Here is a 12,163-nt window from a genome sequence, read left to right on the forward strand (position 1 = left end):
TCAAATTAATGACCTTTTGATAAGAGATATGTATCAATTACCACTGTAAGTTCATGTAGGCCAACGAATACATTTTTTTGCCATGTTTAAAGTTTGTGTTTACAATGAATATCTCTCTTTCCAGTGTTTAAAGTTTGTGTAAAAGGGGGACCAAAGAAATTTTTTTTTTATTGTTTGGTATGCAATGTAAAGATAGTTTTTTGGATTTTGTGAAAAATTTTAAAAATAACAAAATCATGTAAAAGAGATAAATTTATATATTTATAGATATATATATACTATTTTATATTAGAAACTCATTCCATTTTTCTAAAATTAAAATATATAAAACATAATAGATTTTTCTAATAAAAAATACGTAGGTTGGACTCGCAATTTATTAATTGATATAAATGTCTTTATGCTCAAATTCTCAAAATAGAATAGATTATAATATTGTAAAATAATGATTATACCAAATTTATACACATAGGTTAATAAATTAAATTTTTTTTACGTAATAAATGAGTTAGAAATATTAGTTGATAAGTGCAGCTAATTTACAAATATATTAAACACATTAAATAATTTTTTAATTGAAATTTAATTTCCTAAAAAAAAACGCACCGTTGCCCATCGGCCATAACCATTACTCCACGCCGCCCGCCAATCGAAGTGAACAGATTCAGAGCTGCTGCGCAAGGTCAGAACCCTTCCCTTATCGGGTCAGTCTCCGCCGTCGACCTCCATCTCCCTCCGTCTCCCTCCCGCGATCTCCTCCAAGTCTCCGCTCCGACTGACTTGCCGCGCCGTGCCGGCAGCCGCAACAAGGTGAACAATCATTAATTGAAAATTCCAATTCCAAATTCCACCGATCGGAATTCCGCCATGAAGTTATCGTTCTCTCTGCCTTCCAAGTCCTCTTCTTCTTCCAAGCCAAATCTAAAGGGGTTCCAGGACAAAACCCTAGATCGCGAGGGTTTAGGGGATTCGAAGGAGTACGTTCACGAATTCGATGCTTCCAAACCCTTGGCTGAAAGCAGGTCCAAAAATTTGGTCATTCCCACCCTCCAGAACGAATGGCGGCCGCTGAAGAGGATGAAGAATCTCGAAGTTCCGCTTGGTCAGTCGGACGAGTCTGATCTGAAGTTCGAGTCCGTCTCTGGATTAGATCCGCCCGATGATTCGAACATGTCTTTCGGTCTCAATGTTAGGCATTCTGTTGAAGGTGTTAAGGGTCCGGATGAGTTGAAATCTGGGGAGGAGCCGCCGCGACCTGCTCCTTTAGAGGTCGTTATGCTGGAAAAATTTAAAGCGGATTTGAAGAGGCTGCCCGAGGATAGAGGGTTCGAGGACTTTGAGGAAGTTCCCGTGGAAAGCTTTGCTGCTGCTTTGATGGAAGGCTATGGCTGGCGTAAGGGTCGAGGAATCGGGAGGAATGCCAAAGAGGATGTGAAAGTCGTGGAGTACAACAGAAGAACAGACAAGCAAGGGCTCGGGTTCGTCAGCAACGTGCCCGTTGGCCTTTCAAAAAATGTGGAAGAGAAAGAAAATGGGAGGGACATTGAGAGAAACAAGGACGAAGGTAGAGTCAAGGAAAACAGAGATCGAGATCGAGAAAGAGATGGACTAGCTATTGGGAAACATGTTAGGATTGTTGGCGGAAGAGATGCAGGTTTGAAAGGTAGAATTGTGGAGAAATTAGATCTCGATTGGCTTGTTCTGAAGCTTTCTAAAAGCGAAGAACAGACGAAAGTGAAAGTACGTGCAACTGATGTTGCCGAATTGGGTTCCAAAGAAGAGGAAAGGTTCTTAAAGAAACTGAAGGAATTGAAAATTCAGGATGAAAACAAAGGACGGAGACGGAGAAGAGAAGATGAACGAGTGGTGGAAAAGCGTGAAAGTAGACCAAGGGACGAAGAGAAGAAAAGCAGTAGATTGTCGTGGCTCACGAGTCATATTCGCGTTAGAATCATCAGCAAAGATTTTAAGGGAGGAAAGTTTTATCTGAAAAAGGGGGAGATAGTAGACGTAGTTGGACCCAGTATCTGTGATGTATCCATTGATGGGAGTAGAGAGCTTGTCCAAGGGGTCTCTCAAGATCTTCTCGAGACAGCACTTCCCAGACGTGGGGGACCTGTTCTTGTTCTGTATGGTAAGCACAAAGGAGTTTATGGGAGTCTAGTTGACAGGGATCTTGACAAAGAGACCGGGGTTGTTCGGGATGCGGATAGCCACGAGTTACTCAACGTGCGCTTAGAACAGATTGCCGAGTATATTGGTGATCCAAGCTACTTGGGATATTGATTCTTTATGGCCGAGATGGTGCTGGACCTGTTTTAATGGTTACTATGGTATTTACCAGGTACTTCTGCTCACATATCTTATGCATACCAAGTTAGCCTATCTCTTACTTTGATTGTTGAAATGTTTCTTTCTGTAATCTTTTTACATTTTGTTGAGCAACTTGTGTTGTATGTGAAAGTTAGTGGTTTAACTTGCAATGTCAATGATGAGAGATGAGAATCCAATGGAGGAGTGCAGCATAATGTTTTGAGTTTTTTCCTTTCCTTTTTTTCTGCCATGAATCAGAGGGAAATTGCTATATTGGTGCTAAATGTAATAAGCAAAATTAATGTGATCAAGCAAAAATGATCTACCCTTCTAAATTGTTTTTGGCATGATTTTCATATAATATTCCAGATATTATTCTTTCCTTACCATCTAACGTTTAAACTAAGCCTTTACCCTTCATGTCCCACATTTTTTTACTAGTGATGTAATATATGTTCATGTTGTAATCTGAGTCAAGAACCTATTGATCAAGGTTCGGGTTTTTGTTTCGAAAAAATTATTCATCATTAAAATATACCATGTCGTTTTTCGTTGATTTATTTACTCAAATTTTAATGAAGATGATTGAATTTGAAAGATGTTATAATCTAAGAGACTAAAATAGAATTTTTGAAACTTTGGCCACCAAACTTTTTTGGATAAGAAACAAACTTTTCATTGAAAATGAACAACAAAAAATAAAAAACAGCCTAAGGACAAGGGACGAGAGGTCCCTCTCCAGAAAAAACACTAATAGAGTAGAGCTCTCCAATCTTGAGTGATTTGAGAGAGGTTGTAATTACAAAAGAATTTCTTGTTCCTATAACACCACCACGAAGCCGTAATATGAACACTATTACTTTGGCAACCAAACTAAAATAGTTCAGGCACCAATACTATATTTTAACTTTAAGATTTCTAACTTGTTTCAGTGTATCCCTAGCTATTGCCTAACCATTATTTTAGTCGATTTGTGTGGCTAATTGCTGGTAGGATTAGGATTTGATTCTTGTTGAATAAGATGATATTACGGATTATGCAAGTTATTACTTTCTGATGGATGACATGTATCTTTCAGAGTTTAGGACGAAAGTATTGTAGATACTGCCTTGTGAAATTATCTGTACAATTCCTTTGCACGAATGAGTCGCGTATGTGCCAGAGCGTATAAGAAGAAATCATCGGAGTTCTCAGAGCGGAGTGGTGATAATTATTCTCCCTTACCCTCAGTGTGCTCCTGAATAGTGAAGAATTGGTAATTTTCACTTCACTTTGCAAAAAAAGGTTTTAACTTTTCACTTAATACAATCATTTAATGAAAGTGTCTGAAATTTGCATCCATGTTTGGCTATGGTCACAACCCATCCATCATTGATGAAACCTGTTGAGGAATGGTAATTTTTTCAATGATTCAGAATCCTCACATGGCGTCTCTCTTCTCCAAAGTTGGTGATGGGCAAATGTCATTTGAGGCATTTTTTTGTTCTGTCCTGCAAAAATTTATCCTTCATCCCCATAAGGAATATGAGGGATTAGATCGAGGACGATGCTTATGCTTACCAGGACGTGGTCGATAGAGCTTTTGCATGTGTTCCTTTTTCCATCTGTTTATAACCTCATTGTGCCCAGTGCTTGGTTTGGCTTCTTTACTGTCAGACCATCTTAGTAAGGATACAAATTATAATCGACTCAGTATTATTCGGTGATGTAATATGCTGCCAAAAGCAATTTGAGAGACTTGCAGACGTGCATTTAAATGCTACTATTTGCGCAATCAATACCAAAGAATTTTATTACCTCTTTTTGTGTAAATGTTCTCACAAATCATATATAGAAGTAAATAAGACCACTTTTATCAGCTTGGATTTAGACAGGCTGCTAACAGTGGCATTGCTATATCTATTTATATATTTATATAACTGGCCAGTAGTCTATATCATACTTTATACATGCACTTAAGTATTGAGTGGATAATGTGTTTACGTGACGTTATCATCAGTGATATGCAAGAGCCAATCTCGACGTAGTAATATCAGATGCAGAAGAGAGGTTTCTATTGCTTCCAGGATTTAGCTTGGCCCGAAAAAGATTGGAGGTATCAGACATCTGCCTCACGAAACGAGTAAATCGAACCCAGTTACCATACTCGAACATGTTTTTGTCCATCCTCACAAAATTGAAGGAAAAAGAGAGCTTCTCCAACCCATCCGAGTAAACCCTTGACATCTTCACAGCCTGTTGAAACGAGTTGTTGTCCAACCCCATCACCGAGTTCTCGCCTTCCAGAGGTATGTCGCACACCCGGGCAGCTATCAGCAGCTGCCGAAGAAACCCTTCTGGGCTACCAACTGGGTTCATCTGCTTTTCTTCGAAATCTTGCATTTCGAAGCATGAACAACACATTGTGAAGCTGTACCTACCAAGCATGCGAGCAATTGGGAGATATCCATCTCGGATTGAAGTATTATAGTACCCAGCAGTTAACTCTGATGGGTGAGATTTTGTTCCGTAATGCCAGTGAATCCCACCTAATTTGGCTGATAAATTTACTTCAATACCTCGGAAAATGGTTTCAGCTTCCTTACATAGTCTCTCCCCATGTAGTAGAAGCATTTCTGAGTACCATTTGAGATAAAATTCCCCATAAGGTGTATTCCATGAACCGTTTTCACCTCTGAAAAACTCCGTTTGTTCGGGGTTGTTCATCAAGTTACTAGCACCAGTAGGACCTCCATTTCCCCATTCACGCATGCCAACATCTTGAGCACAAGCATTCAGAGATGCAAGCATGTACTGCTCAGAGCAGTAAGAATAGAAATCAAATCAATATGGGTATTGCAAAATAAGAACAAGTTCCAGAAAGGCAATCAGAAGAATAGAACCACCATCTAGGATATAGATTAGAATCTCATAATCAAAAGAAAGGTTGAAGAAGCTCCGTTCCTACCTTATCATAACACTGAAATTCTCCAAGTTCATGAGAGCGCCGTGCCCCTGTTAACTTCTGCAATGGGGATGAAGGATATCTAAGTTCACCAGCCGGGCCCATCCCAACTTGAATTCCCTGCAAGATGAATATCAAGATATGGAAGTAAACATCAAATTCAGAAACAGGAAATCAAAAATCGATATGCATAAATAAGCCACCAGTTTACCGTTACAATTGCTCCAAGATAAGGTCTAAAAATGTCTCTGAAATTTCTCATAAAATCTGCATATGCTTGGACTGGCGATCGTCCCAGCAAAACAGGAAGAGTGTCGCATCCAAGAGTAATATATTCCGCATTTCTCCTTCCAAATCTGTCAGAATATGCTAAATCGGGATCTTTATTAATCTCTTCAAGTACCCATTTAGGGAGGGGAATCCTTAATGTTTTATTGGGGAAACAAAGGGGAAATAAAGGAGAGAATTTAGATTCAATAACACAGAAACCAATACTCTAGAATAATTAAAGTTCTATGTAAATTAAAGTATTTCACTTCTCTCGCCAGACAACTCTTATTCATATAAATTATTACAATAACAAGTTTTCATTTCACATAAACTAGCACTTGAACAAGTGACTGACCACAATAAATAGTGTATGAAATTCACACACTAGCATTTTCTTAATTTCAGTAGGCAGGAATAGGTCAAAATGAAATCCAACAAGGGCACGCTGTAAATAAACCACATAAATCTTTTACGATAAAATTTTTAACTATTGCTTTCTTTTCCAATACTCTCCGACATATGCTGAGATCAAGATCCATATCCATTACCCATGAGTCCCCAAATATATGAAAGAAAAAATTCCAGCAGCGTCTATAATAAGGGCATCGTAAAGATAGGTGGCTTTGATCCTCCTCCACTTCCTTGCACAAGACATACCAGCTTGTCTCAATTCCCAAAATATGTGGCTTTACTCTGTCAAGTTAACACCTCCATGGCATTAGAATCCGAATAAGGACTTCTAATTTCTTTGGAAACTTCTGCCCATAGTGCGACATTTACAGCAGAAGATAGCGAGAAGAGACTTCAATGAGAAACTACCAGACCTTTTTAATCCTCCCCTGCCCTGGGTTGTATTCTCCCCAGTGTCAGCAAAAAGTTTGCTGAGTTGTCCTATGCCATTATATTCCATTATTTTACATTTCTTCCCAAATATCACTCACAAGTCACAACTCTTTTGACATGGTACTGCACAGAGCAAAGGAGAAGTTACTTTCTAAGGCTTTTGTAGGGGACAAAAGGTGGAGGGTGAAAGTGCTTCAATCTCTCTTCCGAAGGAGGATCTTGACAAAAAAGAAAAAAAGTACCAGCCATATTTATTCTCACCAATCAGGATAAAAGGGCAATTTGAGCAGCCAAGTCCTTCATACTTTTCCAACTTCTACAAGTGATCCCCTCCTATTAGTGATTTTCTCAATCCATAAAACATAAATTTTGAACTTTTGATTGAAAGGGGTGAGGGTAGTGGTTGGAAGGGTTAAAAGTTCCAACGTACAAAAATGGAGTATTGTGTTACCTCCACTGTATCCAACAATTCTTGCTTTGCTTCCTCCATGACTTGACTTACATGGACCTCAATGGATAAGGATTTCCATTCAATCTTTGTAGAGAGTTAGAAGCACAAGGCGCCAGTGAAAGAGGAGCTAGACATATAAAATGAGAGACAAGAAGGAAGAGGGAGGTTAAGGGTTGAGGCTAGTAGCAAATAGAGAATGAGCTATTTTCCACTAATTCTCTTCATGCTGATTATTAATGCTGCGAAGACTATTGCACATCTGTTATGAAGTTAAACACTCATTTTAGTTAACCATATAACTCGTAGCTTCTAAGCACATTAGTACGTTCTTATTCCTGATTTGTTTATTAAAAGATTATCGAAATCTGTCCCCCTTGCCCCCTCTCCTCTCCTCCCCCATCCGAGAGGCTAGAGAGAGAGAGAGAGAAGAAAAAGAGCGAAACACAAAATCTAGAGAATACAAGTACATACCTATGGAGGAACTCAATCCGAAAGAAACTTACATCCCTACAGTGATGCTATGCTACACGGAAATGTTAATGCGAGAAATGGAAGCAACAGCACAATTTCCAAATACCATCTTGATTACAGAAGAGAGAACTAAAATAGAGAAATTAAACTGACTAACCAGTGAGGATCGTCCGGCCCGATGCCATTTTGACTGAACGAAAACACAGCGCGAACTTTCAGACCGTACCGACGAGCCAACGCCACAATTTCCAAATACCCTTTCCAATTATAACTACAAGGCTCATCCCTCTCCACAAAACCCCACCAGACTTCAATCACCACGCCTTCAACTCCGGCCGCCGCAAGCGCCCTGAACGACTGCGACATTGCCTTCCGCCTCCGCACCTCACCCGCCGGAGACACGGCGTCGATAGGAAGCGTAACGAACACAGCAGACCCTCTCTTCCGCCGCTCCAGAGAGAACCCATGCTGGAGCTCGTACTGGACGTCCCCATTGTCCGGAGAACCGAAGCCGGCGCCGGCACCGGAGAAGATTGAGGCATTGAGGCGGGAAGAGATGAAAAATCGACGGGCAAAAGAAGGGCGAGGGTGGGAAACGAAGGGGAATGGAGCGAAGCAAGGGGCGTCGGTTCTGGAGCAGCGGAAAGAAGGCGAAGCAGAGAAATTTGGAGCAGATGGAGAAGCGATGGCCATGGATTAAGAGGAAATTAGGGTTAGGAAAACTGTGGAAGATTCGGAGTTGAATTTTGAGATTAGGGTTTCTTCTGAATGGTGTGGTTTAGAAGTGGAGGAGATAGAATCCATTAGAAAGGACATTCCACAGTGCTGGTTTACAAATAATTTGATTTGCACCTTCCAACTTTTCATTTTAAAAAATATTATGAGTTTTAGTCTCTCGAATCATGAGTTTGTGTCTGGTACGTTTTTAAATTTAGATGATAAATCTTTGATAAGTATGACTGCGATATTACTGTCATAATCGCACTTTGATGAGGCTAACAAAGTGATTGTACGACACTTAATTTTACCTGAAATAGGATAATTGATGACACAACAATCATATCTTACAACCTCCACCCCGCTCTCTAGATACTTTCAACTTTGATTCATTTTGATTGCTGTACTTTTGTTCATTTTGATCCCTTGATTTCCAACTTTTGTTCATTTTGATCAATGTACTTGAAACTTTTGTTCATTTTGATCAATGTACTTGTTCGAGATGTTCATTTTAGTATTTGTATTTAAGGAACAATTTTACTATCTTTATTTTTATCTTTATTTTATTTATTTTGATAAAAATGAAATACATGTAAAAGATTTTATCTCGTTTTACTAAAAGGACTCTATTGTTTATAAAAATTTGTGTCAAAACTTTGTAAATAGAGATCAAAATGATTACTTTTTTACATCCACTAAAATTAACAATATAGGGACTAAAATGGAGGTTTTGAAAGTACAGAGATAAAAAACAAAACAAAACCATTTTATAGTGTCTAAGTACGTACTTAATCATTTAATTTTGTATCTAATAGGTCTCTGAACTTTTAAAGTATATTTAATAGATCTTCGAAATCTTAATTTTGTGCCTAATAAGTTCATAATTAAAAAAAACGTCAAATAGGTCAATCACCTATTAGACACAATGGAAAATTATAAACCTTTTAAATATAAATTTGAAAGTTAAAATACCTATTAAATAATCTTTAAAGTTCTAGAATCTATTAAATAGAAATGTAAAGTTCATAGATATATTTAGATATCTTTTATTAGACACAAATGTGATAGTTCGAGAACTAAACTTATAATTTAACCATTATTTTACTTTATCCTTAAACTTTTAAATACTTGTTTTAGTCTTTAAATTTTTAAAATTTCAAATTTTCAAGTTTAATTCATTTTAGGAATTTGTATAAGGAAATAACTACAACTTTTGCTATTTTTTTTAGTTACTTAATAGATAGATAATTGGTTGAGTATGTATATTTACATGGTGAGATAAGTCTGTATAAAAGTGGATAGATATTACGTGGTAAAATAATATTAATAACCAAAATTATTCTTTTCTTTTAAAATTCCAAAACTAAAATAGGCATATCGAAAAATCAAATGAAATAAATATTCATATTTGAACCTAATATATATTTAATATCTCAAATTACAAAGGTTTTAGTTACATTTTTAACATCGTTTCAATAATTAACAAAACAATGACATAACCAATCTAAACATAGTTCAATTAGTTAGAACATCTATCTTTAGCCAGAGAATTTCTACTTCCATGTTATACTGAAAATAAAATGATGGCATAGTATTTTTTTATTATTTAAATTATTGAAATATTAAAAGAACATATTTATTAATTTATTCAAATATTTGCCACATTGAGCTAACTCTTCTATTTAACAGAACTTAGCATGAGTAAAGTTTTCTGCTACTTTTCAAAGGATACCAATATAATCATTTTAAAGACAAATTCTTAATATTGGTCCATGAGACCATGACCGAAGTGTTCTTTTTGCCAATTGCAAATTATATTTAATCAGCTCTATATCATCGGTTAACAAAGCATGTATTATATGTTTAATTTGTAAATTTTCTAGCATAACTGTTTTCGATTTGTTGGTGGCGAATTCAGCCCACAAAGTGGCACATGTTGATTGGAAGAGAAGTGTGACGTATGACAGTCATGGACATGCTTCAAGTTTCATCATCTTGGCTATATGATCCTTAGCCGAGCTGATGTCTTGCGTGGCCGAACCGACCTAAGTTTGTGGAAACATACTCCTTATTATTCGCTGATGTGACTAGCGACATCTTTGCTCGGCGCCAGTCTCCGACAAACTCCATAATAACACAACGTAATTCACAGCCACCTTAAAGAGCCGTTGAGGTACTGTCGGAGAAGTCGCCTATAAATAGATCTCATTCACTCCATTTTCAGGTTTGCGAATACTAGATTCTCTCTCGAGTTTAGTTCGGCCAGCTACTGACTTTAGCATCAGAGTGTGTTCTGTTTTGTAGGTCACCCATCCAGTTCATCCCTCAAGTAGATCTCAGTCCGAGCCAAGCTTCGTGGATTTGGTCATTTTATTGATCAAACACGATTTATCAAATTTCTTTTGAATTCTACGAATGATTGATAGAATTAGAATGAATCATAGTTTGATGGAGTTTGATATTGCATAAATTGTTAACCTTGTGAGGTCAATGTCTTGCCTAAAAGTATCAAATTGGCTGTTCATGGCTTTGAAAACTGAAAAGTATTTGCATGGAGTTTTGTTGTCATTGTCATTGTGTGGTCATGACATCAACCATTCAAATAACATAAATATTTGAGTTAATTTTCATTAATTTTACCATCAATCGTTCCTCTAAGAAATTTGAACTATTTCAAAACTTTACCTAATTTTTTACGTGGTTCCAAATATTTATCGTCAAATTTATGAAAATTTGAGAATTTTATGAATTTTTATATAGAATTTATAATCTAGACCGAAGTGTTTAAAAGTCTACAAATCAATATGAAATAAACATGAAAAAAGGTATACAAAATATAAGATTTAAACCGAAGATGAAATAAAGATAATGAATTTCATATATTGCCGGCTGTCATTTAATTGACCTTATAAATAATGTTTGTCAAAAAATGGGAAAATAGAAAACCTTATAAATAATTCGGAATGAGGAAAAATGATCCGACAATTCCCAATAATTTTATTTCAAAAAGAAAAAAAATCCCAATAATTTCTAAAAAAGTTAGGTAATTATATTGTAAAAAAGTATGGAAGGGCCACCCTCCCACCCGACGTGTTCCTGCCATTAAGATCGCATAAAACGACATCCTTTTTTTTTTCAACTTCTTTTATTTTAAATTTCACATTTTCAATTTTGTAGATTTTCTATTTCAGTTCTGGTTTTTTTATCTTCATTTTCTATAAATATAAATTTTTAGTGTCTCTTCCTAGGTCTCGTTCTCACTTTTAAGAGACATTTTCAAGGAAAAAATGCAAAACTTTTTTAAACAAACAAAATCAAATTTTTTGTTTTGTTTGTAGTTTTTTTTTTCCAAAATATAAATAAAAGTATTATTGAATTATAAAATACATAATAATATAACATTAAAAAATTAATTTTCATATAACAAAATTTACTTTTTTCCCTTTAATTTAAAATTTTAGAAAATGAAACCAATAAATATTTATAAGTATGCACTTGTTTCTTTTTAGAATAACAGATCAAAGTTATGTTTTTAGATATTAAAAAAAACGAAAAATAAGAATATTATTAAACGGGCTCTAATTTTTTTATTTTAATAGGTCTCTGAACTTTTAAAATTTTTGCTATTCAATTACTGCACTTTAAAAAGTTTTTAATAGTTCAATGAACTTTCAATTTTGTGTTTAGTAAGTCTTTATTGTTAACTCCATTAATTAAACAATTAGGTAACATAATAACTATAACATTTAAAGATTATGTAGTAAGTTGATTTTAAAGTATACAACGATTAAATAGACATATATTTGCCAAAGCGAGCATAGCTCAGCGGACATACATTTGAAAGTTCATTTAGGTACATAATTCAATAGACAGAATTTTAGCAAGTGAACATAGCTAAGTGGTAATTGGCATATACCTCCAATCAAGAGGTTGTGAATTCAAATCCCCTCCCCAACATATTGTACTAAAAAAAAAAGACACAATTTTAAAACTTCGGGTGAAGGGTATACGTTAACACTTAACATGAACTTATCTTTCATATCATATGTATTTAATTTGAAATTTTAATATTTACTAAAGCTGATATCGTATTCAGGTCGATAGACATCGTCGTATTCTTTTTATGTTATCCAGATAATAAAACTCAAATCCTT

The 12,163-nt window shown here is 35.8% G+C and overlaps 2 protein-coding genes across 3 annotated transcripts; one reads left to right on the forward strand and one right to left on the reverse strand.

The window, feature by feature from the left end:
* The first annotated feature begins 605 nt into the window (after positions 1-605).
* Positions 606-4,109, forward strand: MOS2 (D111/G-patch domain-containing protein). Of its 2 annotated transcripts, XM_022301261.2 has the most exons (3): positions 606-2,344; positions 3,392-3,568; positions 3,729-4,109. In XM_022301261.2, the coding sequence occupies exon 1, from the start codon at positions 868-870 to the stop codon at positions 2,284-2,286; it is 1,419 nt and encodes a 472-aa protein (XP_022156953.1). In that variant the 5' UTR covers positions 606-867; the 3' UTR covers positions 2,287-2,344; positions 3,392-3,568; positions 3,729-4,109. The 2 variants fall into 2 exon arrangements, with proteins under 2 accessions (XP_022156953.1, XP_022156945.1); XM_022301253.2 differs by having other exon boundaries at positions 3,392-4,109.
* LOC111023766 (beta-amylase 1, chloroplastic) lies at positions 4,079-8,156 on the reverse strand. The gene is made up of 4 exons (XM_022301247.2): positions 7,450-8,156; positions 5,469-5,679; positions 5,261-5,377; positions 4,079-5,106 (listed from the first exon to the last, which is right to left on the reverse strand). The coding sequence occupies exons 1-4, from the start codon at positions 7,983-7,985 to the stop codon at positions 4,309-4,311; spliced, it is 1,662 nt and encodes a 553-aa protein (XP_022156939.1). The 5' UTR covers positions 7,986-8,156; the 3' UTR covers positions 4,079-4,308.
* Positions 8,157-12,163: the final 4,007 nt, after the last annotated feature.

This window comes from Momordica charantia (assembly GCF_013281855.1).
Source record: "Momordica charantia cultivar OHB3-1 chromosome 6 unlocalized genomic scaffold, Mcharantia_2.0 BLBB01000006.1, whole genome shotgun sequence".
Classification (NCBI taxonomy): Eukaryota; Viridiplantae; Streptophyta; class Magnoliopsida; order Cucurbitales; family Cucurbitaceae; genus Momordica; species Momordica charantia.